The sequence below is a fragment of the Emys orbicularis genome, chromosome 9, assembly GCF_028017835.1.
Source record: "Emys orbicularis isolate rEmyOrb1 chromosome 9, rEmyOrb1.hap1, whole genome shotgun sequence".
In the NCBI taxonomy this organism is placed as follows: domain Eukaryota; kingdom Metazoa; phylum Chordata; order Testudines; family Emydidae; genus Emys; species Emys orbicularis.
Window position 1 is genome coordinate 107,289,813 of NC_088691.1, and position 27,318 is coordinate 107,317,130.

Sequence of the window (27,318 nt, forward strand, 5' to 3'; positions counted from 1 at the left end):
TAAAGAAAAGCTTGTGACAATGACCTCATCTTCATTGCCAACTTCCATTTCAGAAGTCCTCTACTAACACAAGTTTAAATTTCTGAATTGGAACAGTTCAGACCTTTTTCTTGTACTTCTCTTTGCTAGTCAGTTGGGGGCAGTTTATCTTGTGGTGAAAGGCTAAGCCAAGCTTTGAGGGACACATGTACCAAGGTTCATTAGTGGGTCAGACTTCTGAAGCTTTACACGTAGAGGCATTTGGGGTTATGCAATAAGTAAACCCTTTTGCACTTCTTCTCTGTAGAATTTTAATTGGAAGCCTTAGTATTGGCTAGCAGACTTATAATTCTTTTTCCCATTGGAAGTCCCTAAAATAAAATTCTACCTTTTGATCCCTCTCTCCAGCAAACAAGAAATTGTTTTTTCTAACTGCTCCCACTCAGAGACGTAATGACTTTCCTTCAGGTCAAAGCAGCTGAATGTGGCTCAAAACCATTCAGTGCCACTCCTTGCAACTGATCAGAGGTTCACAGCAGTATAGGACAAGACAATTGATTGCTGTCTGCTTTGGTTCTTAGGGCCTAAACTCTGGTCTCTTGCATGGCAGTTGTTGGCCTTCGATATTGTAGCTTGTGAACCATGGTGCTTTTTTTCATTTCTGCTCTCACACTATCCACATCTTAAGTAAGAAAGCAGTCTTATCAGCTTTGTAGTAACTGGGTAAAACTTTAATCTGGATCTGATGTTACATTATATAAAAGAGAAGTAGAATGCACTGTCTTCTGTTTGCAAGAGGAGGAAGCAAAGATATATTGCTGCAAGTGGCACTAACCAGATGGCGTTTGGCATTTATAGTAAGGGTCTGTCAATGTTGCTTTTATGAATCACTTTGCAGGGCTTTATAGCTAGTCCTGTTCAGATCAAATATGGTGAAACTGCTTGGCGCACAAGTTAGAGAGACAAAGTGGGTGAGGTAATATCTTTTATTGGACCAACTTTGTCGGTTGGTGAGAGAGACAACTTGGGTCTGACACGGCTATAACTACACTGCATACAACATGGCGCACAAATTGTCAGCTCAAATGCATCAGTGATTTAGATAATGGTATAGAGAGTACACTTATAAAGTTTGCAGACGATACCAAGCTGGGAGGGGTTGCAAGTGCTTTGGACGATAGAATTAAAATTCAAAATGATCTGGAGAAACTGGAGAAATGGTCTGGAGTAAATAGGGTGAGATTCAATAAGAACAAATACAGAGTACTCCATTTAGGAAGGAACAATCAGTTGCACACATACAAAATGGGAAATGACTGCCTAGGAAGGAGTACTGCGGAAAGGGATCTGGGGGTCATAGTAGACCATAAGCTAAATATAAGTCAACAGTGTAACACTGTTGCAAAAAAACCTAAAAGCGAACATCATTCTGGGATGTATTAGCAGGAGTGTTGTAAGCAAGACACGAGAAGTAATTCTTCCACTCTACTCTGTGCTGATTAGGCCTCAACTGGAGTATTGTATCCAGTTCTGAGCACCACATTTCAGGAAGGATGTGGACAAATTGGAGAAAGTCCAGCGAAGAGCAACAAAAACGATGAAAGGTTTAGAAAACATGACCTATGAGGGAAGATTAAAAAAATTGGGTTTTAGTCTGGAAAAGAGAGGACATAAAAGTTTTCAAGTACATAAAAGGTTGTTACAAGGAGGAGGGAGAAAAATTGTTCTTAACTTCTGAGGCTAGGACAAGAAGCAATGGACTTAAATTGCAGCAAGGGAGGTTTAGGTTGGACATTAGGAAAAACTTCCTAACTGTCAGGGTGATTAAGCACTGGAATAAATTGGCTGGGAATGGTGAACCGCAGCCACTGGGAGCTGCGGATGGTCTTGCCTGCGGGCAGTCAATGTAAACAGTGTCTCGCGGCCCACCAATGGATTACCGTGATGAGTCGCAGGTTGCCCACTGCTGGTCTAGATAATACTTAGTCCTGCCATGAGTGCAGGGGACTGGACTAGATGACCTCTCAAGGTCCCTTCCAGTCCTATGATTCTATGATATCTGGAATTTTTTTTTAATGAACGAGAAAAAGAATGTAGTGTCTTTTGGATGATGATTCTGTATAGTTCTAGCATTCCTCCTTTCTCCACTACTGTAAAAGTAATTGAGTTAATAGGATCACCTCGCATCCCTTTGTGTGAAGTCATTGTAGCACATACAGCTGTTCAGGAACTGCCTGCTCCACAACAGGTAAGAGAGAAATAGTGTGTCATTCTTCACTTGGAATTTCATTGTTTTTATGAGATGCAATCTAGATCTAAAGATGAGGAAATGCATGCCTTTAAGAATGTTCTATGAATTTTAATGGAGTCTCATTTTTAAATGATTTTTTTAATTTAGCAAACAAACTTTAGCCATTTTGATTGTAAAGATAAAGATTGCTGTCTGTGGAGGTGGAATGAACCTTCAGTTTTTCCCTTCTGGAGAGTTTTTATTGTAAATTTTCTCATGCAGATTGATCCTGCAGTACCTTAATACCTCTAAGGCTATGTCTACACTACCACTTATGTTGGTATAACTTACGTCACTCAGGCTGTGAATAAGCCATCCCCCTGAATTGGGAGATGTCTTTAGCCATTGTGAAGATTCCAAATGGCGGACTACATATGGAATCAGGTGAAAACTGTATTTCCAGGAGTGAGTGTTTTACTGAAGAATTCCAAATTAAAACAGCGAGGTAGTTAAGCAAATATTTATCTCTAGTTTAGAGAGTTCTGTGAAATGCTTTTATTTAGACTTTCTTTAATTGCCATTTCCCAGAAACCAATCCAGTTAGACCTACCTTTCCATAGTGGATTCTGATAACATTAAATTAATATAAATATAGTGACCTTAATGTCAGTTTGAAAATGAATGGTGTAGTTTAAATTGACATTCATGATGGATTAGCTTTTCTCAATATAAGTAACTTCTCTTATTTAGTTTCAGATTTGTTAGTCTCTAAGGTGCCACAAGTACTCCTCATTGTTTTTTCTCCTAGTTTGTGTTTTCTTAGTTGTGTTTAGAATAGCCTTTTGTAGCTACTCTGAGTAGTTTATGGTCATGGTTCAGTTTATTAAGTGGTAGAGGGAGAAGGGATAGGATTTGTTAACCTTAGTTTGATTAAAAAATTGATGTCCATCTGAGCTTAATTAGATGGAAGGCTAGAGGGAAGAATTTGTGTATATTTACATAACTGGTCTAATGCTACCAGGAAAGAGAGAGAATGATTTCTGCTTATAAACTGAGAGAAAATCTTTTTTTTTTTTAATAACCCAAACATGTTTATTTTGTTTAATGGCATTTCTGCTTTAGCGAGACTACTTAATGGAAATGGTCTTCTGGAAATGCTACTCTTTTATAACTGTAGGAGACAGTTTTCTATTTGCTGAATTGCTCATTCTCCTGCGATTGGAGTCCAGAAGTGCTCCTTTGCTTTACATCTGTGCTGAAGAAAAAGGAAAGTGGAACTTTAGAGTGCTCTTTCTATACCAGGACAAGTAGAGAGCTGGCTCTGTTGCCTCTCTTTTTCCATCAGTTTTGTTCTCCAACTCCAATCAAAATAACACAGCAATTTTAAGTCATTTTTTAGCTAAGAACATGTAGACTGAGTTAAGAACATAAGAACATAAGAAAGGCCGTACCGGGTCAGACCAAAGGTCCATCTAGCCCAGTATCCTGTCTACTGACAGTGGCCAATGCCAGGTGCCCCAGAGGGAGTGAACCTAACAGGCAATGATCAAGTGATCTCTTTCCTGCCATCCATCTCCTCCCTCTGACAGACAGAGGCTAGGGACACCATTCCCTACCCGTCCTGGCTAATAGGCATTAATGGACTTAACCACCATGAATGTATCCAGTTCTCTTTTAAACTCTGTTATAGTCCTAGCCTTCACAACCTCCTCAGGTAAGGAGTTCCACAAGTTGACTGTGCGCTGCGTGAAGAACTTCCTTTTATTTGTTTTAAACCTGCTGCCTATGAATTTCATTTGATGACCCCTAGTTCTTGTATTATGGGAATAAGTAAATAACTTTTCCTTATCCACTTTCTCCACATCACTAATATGTGTGTGTATTTGTGTGTGTGTGTGTATATATATATATATATATATATTTTTTTCTTTTTAATTCTTCACCTTCAGAGAAAACATTTTTAGTTGTTTAAAGTTCAGCTACTACATCTGGAATCCACATAGGTGGGCCCTTATGCCCAGGCAGAAGCCCACCAACTTCACTTGGACTTGGCATTGGGCATAAGGCAGTGTTTTTCAAACCGTGGGTCACGACCCACTACTGGATTGTGGCATGTAAGGCGCTGGGTCGCCTTGCTCTGTTCAGCACCGCCGACCGGGACGTTAAAAGTCCCATCGGTGGTGCTGCCCAGCTAAGGCAGGCTAGTGCCTATCTTTACCGACACTGCGCTGTGCCCCAGAAGCGGCCAGCAGCGGGTCCAGTTTCTAGGCAGGGGGGCCACGGGGCTCTGCGCGCTGCCTAGGCCCCGAGCACTGGCTCCGCATTCCCGTTGGCCGGCAATCGGCCAATGGGAACTGGGGAGGGGGATGGGGGTGTGTGCCTGTGGGTGAGAGTCGTGCAGAGCTGCTTGCGTTCCTCCGCCTTGGAGCCAGACCGGCTGCTTCCAGGGAGCAGTGTGATCTGCGGTGCACCCCGGCTGCACCGCTGACTGGGAGCCGCCGGAGGTAAGTCCGCGCCCCAACCCCACACCTCAATCCCCTGCCCCAGCCCTGAACCACCCCTTCCCGCACCCCAACCCCCTCATCCCTGGCCCCACCCAGAGCCTGCACCCCCAGCCCAGAGCCCTGACCCCCTCCCCCACCCCAACCCTCTGCCCCAGCCCTGAGCCCTCCCCACAACCCGGAACCCCTCTTGCACCCCAAACCCCCCTCATTCCTAGCCCAGAGCCCTGAACCTCTCCCCCACCCCGCCCCAGCCTTGAGGCCCCCCCAAACCCGGAGCCCCTCCTGCACCCCAAACCCCTCAGCCCCAGCCCAGAGCCCTGCCCCCCCACCCCCTGCACCCAAACCCCCAGCCCTGGGCCTCCCCCAAACCCGGAACCCCTTCCCACACCCTGAACTCATTCCCAGCCCCACCCCACAGCCCGCACCCCTACCCTCTGCCTCAGCCCTTAGCCCCTCCCACACCCCAAACTCCTCATCCCCAGTTCCGTTGGGTCACGGGCATCAACAATTTTCTTCAACTGGTCCCCAGAAAAAAAGTTTGAAAACCACTGGCATAAGGTATGCCTTGTGGATGCTGCCTTTGCAGGATCAGGACCTAATTGATTTTACACTGTGTTATCAAATGTACAAAGTAAACAAACTGAAAAAGAGTTTTTTCCCCCCTTTAGATTGTTAAAGTAATCTTAGCTGAAGCAAGGAACAATAAGTTAGTGTCCCTTTGACTTGTAAATGAAATTACTAACCAAAAAATCAAACAAATCCAGGTTTTATAATAAAAATAATATTTTTGGATATTCTGTTCAATTCATAAAGGAGTACATCCAATGTTTTGGGTTATGTGAGAAACATAATCTGAGAAACAAAACTATTGTAAAATGCTGGCTTCACTCATATAAATTAGCTGACCACAGGCAGTGTTTATCTGAAACTTGGTAAGAAACATGAAACTTCCGTAATGGGATTGTAAGTCTTTACAGAATGAAGAAGTACAGGTACAACTGTTGGGTGAGAAGCTTGGCCCAAATATTCTCCCCCGCTGCTGGAATTTGTACAAGAGTTCTGGCCTTGTGCCCCATTTGAGAGCTCAATCTTCTGTATCAGCCTCTGTCTAGTGCAGGGGTTCTCAACCTTTTTCTTTCTGAGGTCCCCCCAGCATGCTATAAAAACTACACGGCCCACCTGTGCCACAACAAGAAGTTTTCTGCATATAAAACTCAGGGCCAGCATTAGGGGGTAGCAAGCAGGGCAGTTGCTTGGGGCCCCGCTACATTGCTCAGGCTTGGGCTTCAGCTCTGGGCGGTAGGGCTCAGGGCCAGGGGCTTCAGCCCCACACAGTGTAGCTTCAGCTTTCTACCCTGGGCCCCAGCGAGTCTGATGCTGGCCCTGCTTGGAGACCCCCCCCGAAACCTGTCCTGAACCCCTGGTTGAGAACCACTGGTCTAGTGGATATTGTAAATCTTAAACTCCTTCAATCTTTAGCTGCTGGACACCCTCACCAGAACCTTACGTAATGAGGGGCGGTCTGATCTATGCTATTCCCTTCCTCCAAGCTGCTATGCCATGTCTACACTAGGATAAAAAGATGTATTAACGAAACATGTTAGGAAAAAATATGTTAATTTTAACATAATTCATTAACGCAACTTTTTACCTTAGTGTAGACATAGCTCTAGTTGCTACAACTGAAAGGAGGGGGAAGAAGCCTCAGTAGTTTACTATTCTCCTCTTCTCCTATGAATGATTCCAGTGCCTGCATTTGCTATTCATAGCTTTACCAAGAAGCAGTATAATTAAACTACAGACAATTTGAAGTGAAATAGATTCAGACTGGAAGTAATTCATAAATTTTTCACAGTGAGGATCATTAACTATTGGAGCAGGATTTACCAAAGGATGTGGTGAATTCTCCATCACTTGAGGTCTTTAACTCAAGACTTGATGTCTTTCTAAATAAAAGATTGCTGTAGTTCTACCAGAAATTACTGGGCTTGATGCAGGAATCAGTGGGTGAAATTCTGTTGCATCAGCAGGTGACTAGATAATTATACATAGGGTTGTGAAATACCAGCAATTAGAATAACCAGTCCCGTTAATTTTGTTTAGCTGCTGTTTGCTAAAGCTGTGAACCACAAAGCACTGGATCTGGCTGTCTGCAGACAGAGGAAGAGACACTGCATTGTTTCATGTTGAAAGTGTCTTTGCATCTGTAAGAGCTGGAAACTTAAGCTTTTATTTAAAGCAAAAAATGTTCTATAGAAATTTGTGGTAGAGGGTCTCACACTCCAGTGTGAGCTTCTCCTTCATGGAAGAGTGGATTTTTAAATTCTGTTTTTTTGTCTTAAAACTGTAATTAAGATAGTTTCTTGATGTTGTTAGGATTGGAAGATTGAGAAACTTTGATATTTCTTTCTCTTACTCACACGTTCAAGTATGTTAGGTCAAAAGATAAATCATTATTTAAAAACTCAGTAAATATTTTAAGGATTGAGTGTGGGATACTCTTTGCTACAATTTCATTCAACAGTAAAAATTATCAAACTGTTCTTGAGGTTCAGTTTGCCAGCTGACCATAGCTGTGGCTTCTTCATTTTTTAGCTTGTAGGCAATACAGTATTTGCATTGTCATAACTAATGCTACTACTGTATTTGTATTTGACATGCTGCTTCTTTTGTTCTAACAGCTTGTACTTGCAGATTATGTGGAACTACTGGGGGATGTCTATATTAGAGACTTTTGCACAGGGGTAGGTACACTTGTGCAAACCCATAGGCCTTGTCTAGGATAGGGAAAAATATTTTTTAAATTAGGTATCCTAACATGATTTGAAATACTACTTAGCAGCTAGTGTAACCAAGGTAAAATCTTTAAAATCATAGTAGTTGGTTTTGGTGTATCAGGGATTTTTGCACTGGTGTAGCTAGTTACTAAGGACAAGTCATGGGTTACAAAGGGAAGACAGTTGCATTGGATAGAACTGGTATTGATCCATTCTTTCTGTGCACTTTTAGTCAGGGGCCTGTTATAATCAAGATAGTTAGATTACTGAAAACACCTTTTTAAGTAATTCTCTGATTAGAATGATAAGCAACGAGCCCTTGAGTTTTGTGTTAGGATGTATGGGAGAGGAACAGGATTTGCAGGTGTTCAGCATCTCTCAGAATCAGCCCATTGATCTGAGAAGTGTGTGTTTAAAAAACAACAACCCTATTTGCAATTTCTTTCTAGGTGCATTAACTCTTGTTTTCATTTTTTTTTTACCTGTTATTAAAAAGCATCAGTAAAGCTAAAGAAATTACCACTAGAATCTAAGGCTTTGTCTACGCTGGAAATTGAACGACAAAACTTCTGTCGTTCAAGGGTGTGAACAGCGCGTTGTCGGCTGCCAACAAAGCTACCGCCGCTTTGTTGGGGGTAGAAGGTTTTTTTCGGTGGGAGAGCTCTCTCCTGCCAACAAACAGCGGCTACACTGCGTGCCTTTTAGCGGCACGGCTGTTGCGGCACAGCTGTGTCGCTAAATGGTGCAATAGTGTAAACAAAGCCTTTGGCCTTGTCTCTCTTCAGTGTTGCATGGGTTGAACTAAAGGTGTGACTTTAAAAAAAAAAAAAAAAAAAAAAAAAAAGTAGTTTAGTTAAACTGGTGCAAAATCCTGCCTTGATTCTCTATTGACTTAAGGTATATTAAGTGTCCACAAGGGTTTTACTTCAGTTTAACTAAATTGCTTTTTAAGCCAATTTAATGTGAAATCAGTATGAATATCTGAATATAGATAGAGTCATAGAATATCAGGGTTGGAAGGGACCTCAGGAGGTCATCTAGTCCAATCTCCTGCTCAAAGGAGGACCAATCCCCAACTAAATCATACCAGCCAGGTCTTTGTCAAGCCTGACTGTAAAAACCTCTAAGGAAGGAGATTCCACCACCTCCCTAGGTAACCCATTCCAGTGCTTCACCACCCTAAAAGTTTTTCCTAATAGCCAACCTACTCTTAATTTAAAAGCAACATGGATCTGTTTCCTTCTTTTCCTCTGTAGGAATTAATATTTATCTGAAAAGTTCAACTTTAAAAAAGTATCTTTAGTATACTGACTAGATGACTGGAAAAAATAACTCCAGGGCATGCCTGCTATTCTGAGTCAGTTATAAGTCTCAAATCTATAGCTGAAGTAACATTAAGGTTGGTGTAACCCTGTGTGGATTGATTTTAAAATCAAGCTAATGTAAATCACCAGTTTTAATCAGCAAGCAGGAAACCTTGGTTTAAATGATGTTAAACTTGATCTGCATTTGTACTTTTTAGTCAAGAAAAGGTCATTCTGTTGGTTGGTATAATTCTTAAAACATGTTGATTTACAACCAGATATACCCTTAACTCTAATGTTAGCACATCTTTTTGCTAAGCAGGAGGATACACTACACTTATATGCATATATTTAAATAATTTTATAGTTGAACATCCATTTATTCAGATTTGTATTTTTTATCTTTGTAAATCATTCACTGGGTATTGTGTCATTCACTAACATTCATACATTGTTTGCAAAGAGTACATGTTTATAATACAGTAGGAAAGGGATAGTTATATACCATAAGTGCACATTAACAAAGCCATGATATTGCTATGCACTCATACAAATCATTATGTATATATAATACTAAAAGCATATCACAAGCATCTAAAACTTGGGAGACTATTAATGTTTCCACTGAAATTTCATGTCCAAAGAAACCTATAATGACAATAGCACTTTTCAGTGGTGAGCCTTACACAGAAAAGAGGACAGACATTTAGGTTACCAAACTTACATTAAAAAAACACAAGGAAATGCAGAATTTAGGGTTAAATTTGAATCTGAACTCACTCTATTTTATCTAGGTATTGCATGTGTTTCAGAAACAGGCTGCATAATATTCTGTTCAGTAGCTATGCCCATCAGTGCGGTACCTAAGAACAGAATGTAAGAACGGCCATACTGGGTCAGACCAATGGTCCATCTACTCCAGTATTCTGCTTTCTGACAATGGCTGGTACCAGATGCTTCAGAGGGAATGAACATAGCAGGACAATTATCAAGTCCATCCACTGTCGTCTAGTTCCAGCTTCTGGCAGTCAGAGGTTTAGGGACATGTAGAGCCTGGGGTTGCATATCTGATATAATAGATGATATGTCCAGAAGACCAACTTCTCTCTGAACTTCCCTGATTTATTGTGTTCACATAAGGGTGGATAAAATTGATATTTTTTAAAATCAGATTTTTATTCTAATTTAAATAAAAATCCAATTTAAACTATTTTTATTTTAAAAATAAACCTGTTCAATTAAATTTGAAGTTATGAAAATCCATGTTAATGGCTAAACTTAGTATAATTTATTAAAATCATTTAAATAAATAAAAATATATGGCGCATCAATGAGCCCTCAAATTTTAATGAGTTAAAGGATGCTGCTTTTTTATTATATACACAACTAGGAGGGAACATTTTTTACTTCTGAGGTCAACGCAAGCATTATTAATGTGTCAATATTATGAACTGCAAAGTATCAATATTCTTTTCAGTCTTTACAATGGCAGAAAGGCAGATATTTACATTTTTCCAAATGTAAATATTATCAATTTCTGTTGCACAGAAATGCTTTTGCCTTAATTACTTTTGGTTTTAGTTAACTAGCAGGTGCAGAGAGAATATTTTCTTTATTTGGACTAGTACATTCAAAATTGAGAAACCAACTGGGAGTTGAAAAAGCAGGAAATCTTGTTTTCCTCTTCCAATCGAGGAATAAAACACAGGTGGGAGAGAACAAGATCTACTATTTCTAAAATCTTGAAGGACATGGTGCCAGATTTTCAAAGATATTTATTTTGGTGCCTAAAGATGCATGCAGGTGGCTACTGGGATTTTCAAAAGCACCTAAGCAGGTTAGGTGCCTAACTACCATTGAAATCAATATGCGTAAGTTCCTAACCTGTTTAGGCACTTTTGAAAATCCCAGTAGGCACTTATCGGCATCTTTGGACACCTAAATACCTTTCAAGTATCAGAGGGGTAGCTGTGTTAGTCTTGATCTGTAAAAGCAGCAAAGAGTCCTGTGGCACCTTATAGACTAACAGACGTATTGGAGCATGAGCTTTCGTGGGTGAATACCCACTTCGTCGGATGCATCTTTGCTGCTAAATACCTTTGAAAAACTGGTCCATTGTGTCCAGAAACAGTCAGTTCACTAGCTACAGTTAATACTTCGTTTAATAAATCAGTTTTAAAAGTAAAATGTGTCTTGATACTGTTTTTTCTTGTTACCAGCACATTTAAGATACTTTTATTTAACTAACAAAAACAATTGGAAAGTGCTGTTTTTGTACATTAACTGATTTCCAGTTTTCATCCAAATTCAGCTAGACAAATCCAGATTAAAAATCTTCATCTCCCGCCAACAAAGCTACCTGCCCTTCGTTGGAGGTGGTTTTATTTTGTTGGGGTAGGGGAATCTCTGCAACTCTGAGCCCCCACAGGTGGTGGGGGCCCCAGAGCTCCCAGCCACCCCGCAGCTACCCAGCCCCTTCCCATTTCATCATGGATATTTTTAGTAAAAGTCAGGGACAGATCAAGGGCTTCCGTGAATTTTTCTTTATTGCCCATGACCTGCCCGTAGCCTTATATATTGTCAGTTAAAAACATATATGCATAAGCGTGCACAGCAGTAGTAGTCAGTTTGGAAAAATAAAATTTATAAAAAGAGGTATGATATTCTGTAACTAAAGAGGTTACATGAAGCAACAGCAATTCCATTTTGCAATGCTAACATTGACACTTTTTACACAAAAGACTGTGGGGGAGGGATGGGGATATATAGCTTTGTTGGGGAATTAGCTTTGAAAAGAATATTCCAGAGAGTTTAATTTCATGCACCTGCCTTCCCTTTTTATCCACTGGTCATGCTGACAACATGCCTTGAGTCACCTGCATTAAATAGATATTTTAAACTGGATGTAGGAGGTGGGGTAAGCACAAAGGATAGAATAGTGTAGGAGCCGTAGAGAGAGCTGAAATTTCTTCAGAACTTTTGACTGAATACCTTTGCAGGTTTTGGGAGTTTGTCTACTATTCTGACAGCCAATATGATTCTGCTTATACTTTGTCTACTAGTTCTTCATTATCCTGAGCAGCTGAGAGCTTGGCAAATGCCACACACGTCTTGAATTGCCTGCCCTGAAATAACACACTGACCCTTTGGTCTTTTTGAAGCAGTGATCAGTCTCAAGAAAAGTCATGGGTGCACATTATCTGCTCTCTGCTTTTTTCAGTGCAATGAAAAGACACACACAGAAAGCAAGACATTTAACTTGGAATGAATATTCCTTTTTTAAACGTATCATAGATATGAGGAATGCAAGAAAATTATGAAAGAATTAATTCACTGACACAGGAAAAGTACTTGGCCCCCTTATGTGAACAATTTTGAAAATATGCAGGAGTTTTAGGAAGTTCCCACACCAGGAATCTATTTTTAAAACCATTTACATTTTGGTACAGTAATTGGTGTAAATGTTAGGAGGGTGGCTTGCTAACTTTAATTAATCACCACGTGTGTAATAGAAACACAAGATGGGGTACTAGAGTTGGTGTCTGGTGTGTACCACCAAATCACGCTAGGGAACAGGATGACTGGTTACTTCTGGTTCCTTAAGCACCTACCTATAATGTGTAGGAAAAAAACCCTGCATTATAATGGAGGACTTCAGTCTGAATGACACATGCTGGTAATCTCATGCTATCAGTACTAAAACATCCTTGAAATGTCTATATCAGGAATCGGCAACCTTTGGCACGCAGCCCGTCAGGGAAATCTGCTGACGGGCCAGGACAGTTTGTTTACCTGCAGCGTCTGCAGGTTTGGCCGATCGCAGCTCCCGCTGGACGCGGTTCGCCGTTCCAGGCCAATGGGGGCTGCGGGAAGCGGCGCGGGCTGAGGGATGTGCTGGCTGCTGCTTCCCGCAGCCCTCATTGGCCTGGAACGGTGAACAGCGGCCAGTGGGAGCTGCGATCAGCTGAACCTGCAGATGCTGCAGGTAAACAAACCGTTCCGTCCCACCAGCGGATTTCCCTGATGGGCCGCGTGCCAAAGGTTACCAATTCCTGGTCTGTATTATAAATGACTATTTTCTAACTCGGAAAGTGTTGCATCCAACATGGGGGAGATTTCGTCTTGACAGATAAAAGAGGAATTGATCACAGAACTAAAAATTGACAATAGTGTATCTACAAGTGATCATGACTTGATCACATTTGCTATGTGCAAACAGAAAGTCCAAACCTTATATATGTATAGACACATGCACTTTGTTCTCTAAAAGGGCTAATTTCACAAAGCTGAAAACAATGACGAGCCAAATCAGCTGAAAGAAAGAATTTAATCAGAAAAATGTGAATGATTATTGGTAACTGCTTAATAACTCTTTACTTGATGCCCAAAAATCCACAATCAAGAAATCAACCTGGCTTAGGGAGGAAGTAATGCCGGCTATAAATATGTATTAAAAAAATGGAACAAAGGGGAAGTTGATAGTAATGAATATAAATCAGAAGTTGGGAATTGTATACAATTGATAAAGGGGAAAAGAGCACACAAGTAGAAATCTGTGGCCAGCAGAGTGAAGGACAAAAAGGATTTTTTAAAAAGCATATTAGGAACAAAAAAGAATCATAACAATGATATTTGCCCATTCCTAGATGGAAATGGTAGAATTGTCAATAATGCAGAAAAAGCAGAAGTGTTCAATAAGTATTTCTGTTCTGTATTTGAGGGGAAAAAGATGTCACATGATGAAAGACTTTCCATTCCAGTTGTAAATAAGGAAGATTTTAAACAGCAGCTGATAAAGTTAAACACTTTTAAATCAGCAGGTCTCAATAACCTGCATTAAAGAGTTTTAAATGACCTGAGCCATTGACATTGATTTTTTGGTAACATTGGGGAAGTTTTGAAAGACGTGAAGAAAGCTGTTGATGTGCCAATATTTAAAAAGAGTAAATGGGATGACCCAGGTAATTATACACCTGACATTGATGCTGGACAGAAGAATGAAAGGAATGGTAGGCACTTGATTAATAAACAGTTATAGGAGGGTAATATAATTAATGCCAGTCAACATGTGTTTATGGAAAATAGATCCTGTCAATTTTGATACCTTTTTAAATGAGATGAAAAGTTTTGCTGATAAAGGTAATAGCATTGATGTAATGGACTTCTATAAGGTATTTGACTTTGTGATACATGACATTTTGATTAAAAAAACCCAGAATATAACAAAATCAAAATGACTTCCATTAAATGGATTTAAAACTGGCTAATTAACAGGTCTCAAAAGAATTTGGTCCAGTAAAAGATATGACCTCACCTATCTTGTCTCAAGTCTCAATGTAATTGTAAACAGGGGATCATCATTGAATAGGTGTGTTTCTAGATGGGGTCCCACAGGGACTTGTTCTTGGCCCTATGCTATTTTATTAATGACTAGGAAGAGAACATAAAATCATCACTGATAACATTTGCACACAACTCAAAGATTTGGGGAGTGATTAAATAATCAAGAGGACAGGTCACAGATAAAGGGTGATCTGGATTGCTTGGTAAACTGTTCTCAAGCAAACATTATGCCTTGTAATATGGCTAAAATGTATGTGTATACATCTAGGAACAAAGAATATAGGCAATACTTACAGGATGGGGGACTCTCTCCTTGGAAGCAGTAGACCCCTCTGTCTGGGGCTCATCGTGGATCACAAGCTAAATATGAGTAAACAGTGTCATGCTGTTGCAAAAAAAGCAAACATCATTCTGGGATGTATTATCAAGAGTATTGTAAGCAAGACACAAGAAGTAATTCTTCCACTCTACTCCGCGCTGATTAGGCTTCAACTGGAGTATTGTGTCCAGTTCTGGGTGCCACATTTCAGGAAAGATGTGGACAAATTGGAGAAAGTCCAGAGAAGAGCAACAAAAAAATATTAAAGATCTAGAAAACATGACCTATGAGGGAAGATTGAAAAAAGTGGGTTTGTTTAGTATGGAGAAGAGAAGACTGAGAGGGAACTTGATAAGTTTTCAAGTGCATTAAAGGTTTTTACAAGGTGGAGGGAGAAAAATTGTTCTTAACTTCTGAGGGTAGGACAAGAAGCAATGGGCTTAAATTGCAGCAAGGGAGGTTTAGGGTGGACATTAGGAAAAACTTCCTAACTGTCAGGGTGGTTAAGCACTAGAATAAATTACCTAAGGAGGTTATGGAATCTCCATCATTGGAGATTTTTAAGAGCAGGTTGGACAAACACCTGTCAGGGATGGTCTAGATAATACTTAGTCCTGCTTTGAGTGCAGGGGACTGGACTAGATAACCTCTCGAGGTCCCTTCCGGTTCTGTGATTCTATGACTCTGAAAAAGCCTTGGGGGTCGTGGTGGATGATCAGCTGAACATGAGCTCCTAGTGTGATTCCGTGGCCAAAAGGGCTTAATGTGATCCTTGGATATATCATCAAAAGTATCTCAACTAGGAGCAGGGAAGTTATAATCCCTCTGTATTTGGCAGTGATGTGACCACTAGTGGAATACTGTTAGCGTCAACAATTAAAGTAGTTGTGACAGACCCAGACCAGTGGGGTACAGGAGTCAGGTAGAGGGCAAATACACTGGTCACTGGATGAGTAGTTTTCTGTTCCCTGAGTGACTAGAGCAGGGGCTGCACTAGAGTAATCAGGAACCTGCTAGAACCAGTTAAGGGGCAGGCAGGCTAAATAGGACACCTGGAACCAATTAAGAAGAAGCTGCTAGAATCAATTAAGGCAGGCTAATCAGGGCACCTGGGTTTTAAAAGGAGCTCACTTCAGTTTGTGGTGTGAGTGTGAGGAGCTGGGAGCAAGAGGCGCAAGGAGCTGAGAGTGAGAGTGTGAGGGTGTGCTGCTGGAGGACTGAGGAGCACAAGCGTTATCAGACACCAGGAGGAAGGTTCTGTGGTGAGAATAAGGAAGGTGTTTGGAGGAGGCCATGGGGAAGTAGCCCAGGGAGTTGTAGCTGTCATGCAGCTGTTACAGGAGGCACTATAGACAGCTGCAGTCCACAGGGCCCTGGGCTGGAACCCAGAGTAGATGGCGGGCCCGGGTTCCCCCCAAACCTCCCAATTGACCTGGACTGTGGTTTATTCCGGAGGGGAAGGTCTCTGGGCTGTTCCCCAACCCACATGGTGAATCTCTGAGGCAAGAAAATCCGCCAATAAGCGCAGGACCCACCAAGATAGAGGAGGAACTTTGTCACATAGTATGTTGATAAATTGGAGAAGGGTTGGAGAAGAGCAGAGAGAATGATTAAAGGATTGGAACATGTGCCTTATAGTGAAAGACTTGAGGCTCAATCTGCGTAGCTTAATAAAGAGAAGGCTAAAGGGTGACTTGATTAGTCTATGAGTACCTACAGGGGGAACAAATATTTGATAACGGGCTCCTCAGTGTAGCAGACAAAGATCCAGTGGTTGGAAGTTGAAGCTAGACAAATTCAATCTGAAAATAAGATGTAAATTTTTAACACGTAGTATAACCATTGGAACATCTCGCCAAGAGTTGTGGAGCATTTTCAATCTCTGGCAATATTAAAATCAAGTTTGGATTTTTTTCTAAAAGATAGGTTCTAGTTCAAACAGGAACTAATTTAGGGAAGATCTATAGCCTGTGTTAGACAGGAGGTCAGATTAGATGATTGCAGTGGTCTCTTCTGGCCTTGGAATCTATGAACCCCTATTTTACAAGCTAATTGGGGATTGTGGAATTCATAAAATGAAGAAGTTCATAAAATTTAATGCCTACAGTAGATACAGCATGTAAGTTGTAGAATGCACTGCATTGCTTTAAAGCGATTTCCACTGCATTGAAGGTACTGGAATTTGAAGGGATATCAATTCTTCATTGACATCGCTTATGTGATTTCTCCCCCCGCGCCCCCTCATCAGGGAAAAATGGTTTGAATAAATGTTCATAAGATTGTTGTTTGTAAAATCGAGGTTCTGCTGTAGTTCGTTCCGTTGTGTCCATTTTTCATTATTGTCCATAGTTAGGTGGTGGTTTACTACATAATTGGACACTCTTTGCTACCATTTTCCTTTGTCATCTGGTTATGCAGTTTTTCTTCATGTATATTTTAATAAAAATGCATGTTTTGATAATTGGGGAAATACTTTTTTCATTGTCCCTTGTGTGCCATCTCAAACTAACCTGCGGCAGTGCGTTATTCAGTCACTTATAGATTAATTACTCCTGGAGGCATTCTGTGCCAAAAAATTAAAAATTGTGAGCCAAAAAATTGTGCTCACAATATTTTAAAATTCTGCAAATTTTATTTGTTAAAATAATGCTACATAACCTTGCCTGTTTAAATTATTTTGGTAATTTATTTCAAAATAGCTGTCAGTAAGTATGTCTGTAACAATAAAGACAGAGAGACACAAATTCCCCCAGGAGTAGAGTTAAAGAAATCCCAATGACAACCCAGTTCCTATTTCTCTGGCCCTTCCCCTCCTGCCCCCCAGAGTCCAGCTGGGGGCAAGACACTCACAACACCTCCCCCACCAGCCCACCTGCGGGGGACCCCCCCAACCATCACACCCAAACCCCCTCCTCCCCAGAGCCCAACCATGGGGGACCCCCAGCCCAGATACCCACACCCCCTCTTCCTCTGCAGAACCCAGCTGCAGGGTCCCCCCTTGCCCAGACACCTGTCCCCCAGAGCCCAGGGATCCAGAGGGAGAAAGAGCCTGATGTTCGGTCCCAGGCTTGCACGGAGTTTCCTGTGTGCTGCCCTCTCCTTCCTTCAGAGCATGCTGGGAACTGCAGCTGCCAGGAACCCTCTAGCTCCCTCTCCATCCCCCCCTCAGCATTGTCTTCTATGTGCAAGCTGGGCTCTGCCAAGTTGAGTGGCCCCTAGTGGCGGCTAGTAGCACTGCAGCCCATTTCCCGTGTGGGGGAGGAAATTCTGTGCACACAACCTTAATATCTGCAAAATTCTGCATTGCGCAGTGGCGCAGAATTCCCCCAGGAGTAATTAATTAATTTATAAAGTATAAGGCCACAAGGTACTATTAAATCATCTAGTCCAGGGGTAGGCAACCTATGGCACGTGTGCCAAAGGCGGCACACGAGCTGATTTTCAGTGGCACTCACACTGCCTAGGTTCTGGCCACCAGTCCGGGGGGCTCTGCATTTTAATTTAATTTTAAATGAAGCTTCTTAAACATTTTAAAAACCTTATTTACTTTACATACAACAATAGTTTAGTTATAGATTATAGACAGAGACCTTCTAAAAACGTTAAAATTACTGGCACGTGAAACCTTAAATCAGTGAATAAATGAAGACTCGGCATCCCACTTCTGAAAGGTTGCCGACCCCTGATCTAGTCTGACCTCCTGTATTTCACAGGTGATTTAAATTTCATCCAGTTACCCTTGTATTGAGCCCAGTAACTTGTGTTAGGCTAAAGGCAGGGCCGGCTCCAGGCACCAGCTTAGCAAGCAGGTGCCTGGGGCGGCCAATGAAGAGGGGGGGCGGCATGTCCGGCTGTTCGGCGGCGGGGCCGTCACTCCCTCTCGGAGCGAAGGACCTGCCGCCGAATTGCCGCTGTAGAATGAAGTGGCTGTAGAGCTGCCGCTGCTTGCGATCATGGCTCTCTCTCCCCCCCCCCCCCCCTTTTCTCTGCTTGGGGCGGCAAAAACACTAGAGCCGGCCCTGGCTAAAGGATATCTTCCAGAAAGGTATCCTGTGTTTCAATTACCTCCCCTGGTAGTTTCTTCCGCTGGTTAATCACACTCGCTGTTTTTGTTTATAAACCCTAATTTCAATTTGTCTGGATTCAGCACACCATCTTGTTGTCCTTCTGTCCTTTGCTGAATTCTGTCCGCTCTTTTTAATATGGAGTCACCAATGACTACTGCTTGCCACCTTTGGATGGTTGAAAACTCTTTTTTGTAGTTTCTTGCTTCATATCACAAGGATGAGTATGTCCCCTGTAACTTTGTTTTTGTTCCTTCAGCGATGGGCTCATCACTGATGAATAGCTGAATATTTGATAACAATTCAATACTTCTAGCGGGGTTGAATGGCTTCTGTTTCTCTTTCCCCTCTTGATCAAATTGCCTGTCTGCTTCTTCCATTTCTGTGTAGTGTAGTTGTAGACGTGTCAGTCCCAAGTTATTAGAGAGACCAATGGTCCAATAAAAGATATTACCTCATCAACCTTATCTATTCAGTTTCTACTGCCTCTCCAGTTCCTTTATCACCGATCTTCTCCTTGTGGTGTCTGTAGCACCGATTTTCTGAATCTGTTCTAGTATTGCCACCACCTTACACATCTTGCACCAGAAATCTCTTGACTTCTGACAGAAAGAAAGATAGCAAATCCAAGGCATGTCACAGAAGTTCTTTTTTTGTTCATATCCACTACCTGTAGAAGAGCCATACTTGAACAGAAGGAATCACAGTTCCTCCTGTAAATATCCTCTGAAAGTCCCCTGTTTGTTGCCCCATTCTGCTCAAGGGTTTGCTTGGCTACTGATTTGTATACCAAGTGTTGCTGCTTTTGCTCCATTTCCTTGCTCTCAGGGAGGGATTAATCACTCAGATGTCAAATGCTGGGTCTGATCAGAGACCCAACGGTGCCAGCCATGTAATCTTCACAGACCCAAACAGACTTGTCTCACCTGGCATGACCTTTATGGAGACAAATAACAAACAGACCAAACATATAACTCACCAACTATCTGTACCTGCAGTCAGAGGATCTGCAGCTACTCCCTCCTAAATGCTCCTGTTTGCCTGTATCCTGCCACAAAACATATTTGAGATACTTGGATTTTTTTCCTAAACCCGAGTTTATTTGGCACAAGAGTCATCATCTTTTAGCATGTCCCTTTCTTGAAACTGGCTTGTCTAGCCTTAATTTTTCCTTTACCAAGGAAAATAAGAAGATAATTGAAGCTTAAAATTAGAAATGCTGTAACTGGTGAGTAACTTTGTTTTTTGTTATCTTTGTACTGTATTAATTAGTCAATCAGTGATATGTGCTGCTTTTACCCAGGCAATGCTGCTTTACATCTCAAGTTTTATTCTGGTTATGGTTCTAAAATGTTGTATGGTCTTGTGTAATTTTTTTAAAGCTTACTAAAAGAAACTACTAATATAATTGTACTGTAATATAAAATCTCATTTCTGAACCATTTTTACATTTCTAGATATTCAAGAATTTTATGAAGTGACCTTACTGGACAATCCAAAATGTATCGATCACTCTAAGCTATCTGAACCAGTACAACATGTGAATACCTGGGATTTCTCCAGCCTTCCAAGCACAACAGTGACATCAGAAACACTGCCAAGCAGCCTTAGCCCAAGTATAGAGGTATTGTGTGGATGACGATCCTATTTATCTCAGTTCTTGATCAAACACTTCCTGTATTATGAGATGTAACCTGCTGCTGGTTTGAGGATATCAACTCATGTGTAGTTTTGTTCTTATTCCTCACTCCTTCTTCTTGTCAGAAGTATTTATATTCCTGGGAAAAATTCCTGTATTACTTTTTTCCATCAACAGTCTTAGTCACAGGAGGACTATTGTAGAAATAACTTCTTTAAATACTGGATATGAGCGAGCATTTACTAAACAAAAAGAGGTGTATGCACTCCAGATTCTTGACTGTATCCTTAAACAGGGCTCTTGTTCTCAAATCAGAGGTTTGCAATAACTAATGAGTTCAGAATTGCCACACCTAGCCATACAAACTTGAGATCAGATCTAGCCATACGTAGAACATGTTACCACCACTGGATCCTATCTATCAGCATTTCACTCCATTGAAATGTTTTGCTTGAAAATCCCAGCGATTTGTATTGGTGGCCCTCTTCTGTTACTCTTAAGAATATGCTGCTACCCTTATCAAGGAATGGAGAAAGGTCCAGTTGGCTGAGTCAAGCTGAGCAGTTCATTCCCTCCTAGTACAGGAGCTGAGTGTGCAGCCTCTACATTAATTCCAGCCCTTTTCTCTGAGGCATCTTCAAAGCCATACAGGAGCTTTGGATATCTAATTCACATTAATTTTAAAGGAAATTCGAGGACCAAATTTCTTAGGTGGCTTTGAAAATCTCAGTCTTGAAATAACTTTTTCCCATGTGACAGTGTAAATTGCTAGCACTAGGATATTGTGACTCATGGGGGAGTTAGAATTCTTCCCTCGTTTAAAAGTGATAAGCTTAAAAATTTTAAAGAGTGTGGTTTGTGCTGAAAATCCTCATTCTGGGGTTCCGTGTTTTATCCAAAGTAGCAAATGTACATATCTTTAAAAATACACTAGATATGATTCTAGGAATTAGAGCAATGAACCTTTAATTTTTAACAAAAGTGATTGAAATGGCAAAACTAGAGTTGTAAGACATCTAGATGATCTCCTACACATCACATGTTTGTCTCTAATCTACAGTGGAGTCGCATCATAAGCGCATTTAACTTACGCGATTTTAACTATACGCACTCAGCAAAACAAAAAACAAAAAAAGAGAAAAATAATTTAAATACTGTACCTATAGTGCAGGCGATTCCGCCCGCCATTCCACTCAATGAGCGTTTGACTATAGACGATTTTCGCCTTACGCGCTGACTTCAAAACCTAACCCCCGCGTAAGATGCTACTCCCCTGTACTAGAAATTGAGCATGTGAACAAAATAAAGGAGATTGTGCTGGCACTTGGGCTTTGACAAATCTCTTATAAAAGGTTGTTGTGGAAGCTGTCATGCAATAAGAGAGAGGGAGAAACCGGCAAAGAGAGAAAAAAGTAATAAAAAGTAAATTTTCTTCATGGCAAAAGAGTAAAGACTGCTCCAAGAGTTTTTGGTAGAATCTATGTTTAATATGAAAAATAGGATGGCAAAATTTGCAGAATATATATTGAGTTTCTTCATGATGAGAGACAACTGAAGAACATCTGAGGGGACCTTACAAAGTAAGTGAATGTGCATTGGGAGATGAAATTTTATGTTGACAAATGTAAAGTAGTGCACATTTAAATGAATAATTTGAACTTTTCTTGTATGCTTTAGATTACCTGTAACCATTCAGGAAAAATACCGGAGTGTCACTGCGGTCAGCTTAATGAAAACATGCTCAATGTGCAATAATGATGATTTTTTTTTTTTTTTTTTTTTAATGATGCATAAGGAATAGGATGCTATTTTTAGTGGGTCAGCTTGAGCCCCACTAGCTTGAGGCTGTCTACTTGGACAGGGAGGCTTGCTCACAGTTGCAGTGTAGGCATACCCTAAGCTATGTGGACTATATCAGCAAACCTACAGGGCTATAGCTATGCTGGTATAATCCCATAGTGTAGATGCAACCTATACTGACAGAAGGGGTTTTTCCATTGGTTTAGGTACATCACCTCCCTGAGGGATGGTAACTAGATTGATGGAAGCATTCTTCTTTCAGTCCAGCTTTATCTGCACTGGTGGTTAGGTCGGCATAGCAACATCAGTCAGGGATGTGGGTTTTTCTCACCCTTAACCAACATAGCTGTGTCAACTTAAACTTTAAGTGTAGACAAGCCTAAGTGAGTTACCCAGTTTGGTTTTACAGGCTAACATCAACACCTTGTTTGTTCTTCGAGTGTATATCCTTATGGGTACTCCACTTGGGCTGGGTGTCTCTCTACCTCTGGTTTTGAGAAACCTCTGAGAAACTTTCTGTACGAAAATTTTAGAGACACTGTTTGTTTCTGTGAAAAGTTTTGGTTTAGATTAATTTGACGTTTTCTGATTGGAAGAGACATTACATTAAAATATTCCCAACAGCTGTATTGTTGACCACATTGTAGACAATGAGGAAGTAGTAAGGAATGCATGATGCTTTTTCCTTACTTCTGACATCCATGCTTTTAAGGTTTATATTAAAGTTTTCAGCCAAAATGGTTCGACCTTTTCCGACAATGAGTGTGTTGGTCTGTGTGATGAGTTGAGCCCTTAGTCATTACTACTTGTAGATATACATAGAATGGGTATCAGGAAAAGCTTCCTAAAAGAGAGCTACTAGCCTTTGGAACAGCTTTCCATGGTAATTAGTAGAGTCCCTCAGATGATCTAAAAACTACAAAGTGCTAGAAAATGTATTGTAGAGACTAGTCCTTCACTGATGAGGGACTATAGTTTAGAGAGGGAAGAGACCTATTAGAATTATGTAATTTATATGATATGTGATACAAACCAATTCAGACTTGGTTTCTAGAACTTATCTTTAGTATATAAATTTAGGGGAGAGATGGGAGGTTCTGGATACAATCACAGTTGTAATGTCTGTATGTTATTTAGTGGAATGGATATTGAGAATCAATTCAGTATGTTTATAAATTTAATTCTAAAACGGAACGATGTGAAACAGATTTCCTTAAGTAGTTTATAATTCCTAATTGCTTAGTAATTTGTATATGTTTCAACATGGTCATTTTTGTTAATATAACTGGCAGAGTCTAGTCAGAGGAAGAAGCTGTCTGAACCACAACAGAGTGAGCTGAAAGTGTGTATTAGAAGAAGATACCATTTTTATAGGTATCTATTTTTTATCTTAAATAGGACTCCAAAACAAGGTGGTGATTTCCTTTTTAATTGTCACCAATGTGTGCTATTTCTAAGTTAGTGTTTCACTGCATTATTACATGTCCAAAAGATGATGCAGTTTGGTTTACCTGGAGGCTAAAAGTCTGAAATTTCTAAACATGAATATATCTATTTCCCCCCCCCCTAAAATTACACTTCTCTAGTAAAGACTGTCTTTTCCCTTTGCAAGTTGCTTGAGTTTGTTTCCTTGCTCCCCTCTTCTAAAATTCTACATGGACTATTCCATTCATTACTGCCTAAGAAAGTCAATTATTTTGCAGCCTGCAGACGCTGAAATGGTTTGATGGGGAAAATCTTTGGTTGCAATTACAATTTTTTCTTTTTTGCGGGGAAGATATTTAAAAAAAAAGAATTTGTGACCAGCTAGGGAAAACCAGTTTCAGACCTTGTACACTAGAAAACCATTTTGCATTGCATTTCATCAAATGACTCCCTGTGAACCTCATGTGTTAAGCAATCCTGGGAGAGGAGGGATTAATAAAACAGCATATGAGGAAACAGTTAATTGGTATGGAATAAACTCTAACATCTTCTGTGGCTTTAGTTCAGGGATAAATTCAAGCTCTTCAGATACAGATAATCAAAGTAAATGAGTTTGACTGCTTTAGGACACTTAAAATGTTTTTATTGTAGCTGGTGTTTCTACCTCTGAGTGGATCCAGGAGAGAACCTGCCATAAGTTCTGCTTTGACCTCCAGCGAGCCACCTTATCTCAGTTCTTTGTTAGTCAGTAGTTAGTTACAATAGATTTGTAATAAACTACTTTCATGTCTAGAAAAATAGCTGTTATGCTGAAACGATGGACTGCTTATGTATTGTAACAACCAAGGTAAGATGCTAAAGTCTTTGAACTAGTTGTTAACAAGATTTTTTTTTGGGTCCTTCTAATAATATTGTAAATATTTTTTTTGGTCTAATCATAATAGAAATACCTTGTCACTGCTTTCTGTAGTCTGATTTTTAATTTGAATTCTTTTGCTGGATTAAATCCTATAGTTAAGATGAGCATCTAGTACTGTTTGTAAATATCATGTTTCTAAGAGCTAATTATGGCAGTACTTTGCTGCACTGATTTTTTTTTTTAACTGATGCATTTCTTATCATTCAGCAGCAAGATTTTCTATCTTGAAATTTTTTTTTAAATTCTGTATGCATTAACATAACAGCAGTTTCTTCTTTTATGAAGAAATCAAAATGTTATATTTATATAACCTTTCCCAGAACACGTTTAATCTTTTTTCCTATTTAAATGGTTGTCTAAGTCTGAGAAAGTACTATTAGGGATTATTGATTTTAAAAAATGTCCTGTAATTTTGGCATCCTAGCTTCTGTGAGATAGACCTCCAGATAGTTTGTTGTTATCCATGAGGTACTAGAGTAATGCCCTATGCTTGGCAATAATTTCTAATACAGCCAGTTGTAATTGCTAAACCTAAATATTCTGATTGTCTAAATTGAATGCAATGTCACTATGTGCATGTAAGTGGAGAAAGTGGAACTAGTTTTTGAAACATTTTTATGGGCATGGCAAGCTATTGCTCTGCTCTTTGCCTGTAAATAAATATATATTTTAATAATGACTTCATGTTGTTTGAAGTGTTTTTTTTATTTTTAAAAACAACTATCTACAGCAATATCTGATTATTTGGACCAACCTAAATAATTAATACATAAGTAATAGTATAAGTGGTACAAAAAGTCTCTCTCTGAGAAACTGGAATAATATTTTATATTTTTTTAAGAAAATATTCTGGTTTACAGGTGACAGCCTTTTTTAAAGACAATGAATAGGGATGCCTATGAGTCTTTTTGATAGACAGTAAGAAGTGCAACTTCTAACGATTTAGGCTAATTCTCTTTATACAGTTGTGTTCAAAGGATTCAACCTTGACAATTAGAGTTGGTGAAGTCGCATCATCTTTCACCAGATGCCTTTCCTTTTGATGTCTAACTGAGCTCAGTATTGTCAAAAATAAAACACATACTGTTGTAAAGTCCCAAGTTTGATTGATTAAATTCACAGTTGGTGCATTTCTGCCATTGTTCTTTCATTTAGACTGTTTATTAAAGTAGAATGATAGGAAACATAAGCTTTTCATTCCTTTACTTGGATATTAGTTTCCATATGTTTGTTTTATTTTACTATACTTAAAATATTCTTACCAAATTCTTTATTTGCATAGTAACTAACAATATATTTGGACACATACGCTAGCTCTTTTAACACAGAGATCATTTGTTTTTAACTTTAGTTCTCTCAGGCAAGGATTTACTATCCTTTCTCTAGTCACTCAGAAGAGTGAGACAGCAATTTTTCAAATGAGAAGTTGAGGACTGATTTACCCACTCAGTCATCCTGGGCCAGATTTTCATCTTGAATACATTGTTGTAACTCCACTGACTTCTGTAGAATTACTTGTGTTTGTATATCACTGTAGTGAAGAGCCAACCAGGGCCCACTCTTGAAACAGTTTTTCTGCTTGTCTGTTCGGTACTTGGCTGGGCTTATGAGAGTCTCCAATGGCTTCAGCTGGCTTCTAAGGCCTGGTCTACATGTGGGGGGGGGGGGGGGGGAGGGGAGGCGGGGTCGATCTAAGTTATGCAACTTCAGCTACGTGAATAACGTAGCTGAAGTTGACGTACTTAGATCTACTTACCGCAGTGTCTTCACTGCAGTAGGTCGACTGTTGATGCTCCCCTGTCGACTCCGCTTCCGCTTCTCACTCCGGTGGAGTACCAGAGTCAACGGGAGAGAGCTCGGCGGTCAATTTATCGTGTCTTCAGTAAACGCAATAAATCGACCCCCACTGGATCGATTGCTCCAGAGGTAAGTCTGGACATGCCCTAAGAGTTTAGGAGTTTATTCTTCCTGGCACATTTGGAGAAAGTATTTTTTTTTATCAAATTTTCACCCTTGTCCGGTAAATGTGAAGTTCTAGATGTGTTGTGGTGGTTGTGATATTTATAGTACTATAGTACTTAGAAATCTCATTTATAGACCAGAACCCCATTGTGCTAGGCATTGTACAAAAACATTACAAAGAGACGGTCCTACCTGCCCCAAAGAGCTACAGTCTAAATAATAGTCACAGGAATGTCCTGGCCTTTTGCCAGTATTATGTATTGTACACTTGCCAATACAAGAGACAGTTTGTATCTGTTACACTTTTAATTGAGCAGAGTTCATTCAAATAAATAATTCCCCAGTTTGCCCTCTTTCCTCTCAAGGAAGATTACTTAACGTAAGGATAACTTAAGGGACCAATTGCTTCCATACAAATGTGTGCATGTATAAGTTTTAGGGGTGTGCACGTACAGATGTAGTATGTGTTCTTTAATTTTATATACATATCTGGTTCTCTTACCTAGAAGTAAAACTAAATGAACATAATCAAAGTGGTTGGAGCAGCTTTGAAACTGGTTTAAAACAACATTTTTGGAAAGAAGAATAAGTACTTTTCTGGTCTCTCTGCCTCTAGGAAACCTTGTTTGAAATAATTACACTTTTTTGATGTTTAGTAGAAACAGAAAAAAAATTCCATTACTGAGCTCACACTTTTCTGAAGAACTGAATATTATTTTTCCTGTGCTGTGGAAATTTGAATGATGGTCTTTGATCATTCAGATTAACTTTCCTGTTAGTTCAGAATGAAGAGCTATCCCTTTGGCTGGCAAATTGTTCTTTACAATACTACTTTTTTGTATGTTTAAGGCTTACCAACTTGCTTTGCTTTAGCTTTGGAAGTTGGTACTAAAAGATTAATCAGAGTGAATTTGTTTCTCCTTATGTGGGCACACTGCGCGTTAGGTAGGCATGTTGCATCACTGCAACCATGGATACTCTTTAAGAGCAGGCATGTGGGTTGAGCTAAAGCAATGATATTTAAATAGCTTTCAATTTTGTATGATTACACTG

General features: G+C 40.0%; 1 protein-coding gene across 3 annotated transcripts in view; it reads left to right on the forward strand.

Moving 5' to 3' along the window:
* DLG1 (discs large MAGUK scaffold protein 1) overlaps window positions 1-27,318 on the forward strand; it is a 390,639-nt gene that overhangs the window by 1,217 nt on the left and 362,104 nt on the right. For all 3 annotated transcript variants that reach the window (XM_065410859.1, XM_065410860.1, XM_065410861.1), the window contains exon 3: window positions 19,978-20,144. In XM_065410859.1, coding sequence (XP_065266931.1) covers window positions 19,978-20,144 — 167 coding nt within the window. The remainder of the gene's footprint in view (window positions 1-19,977; window positions 20,145-27,318) is intronic.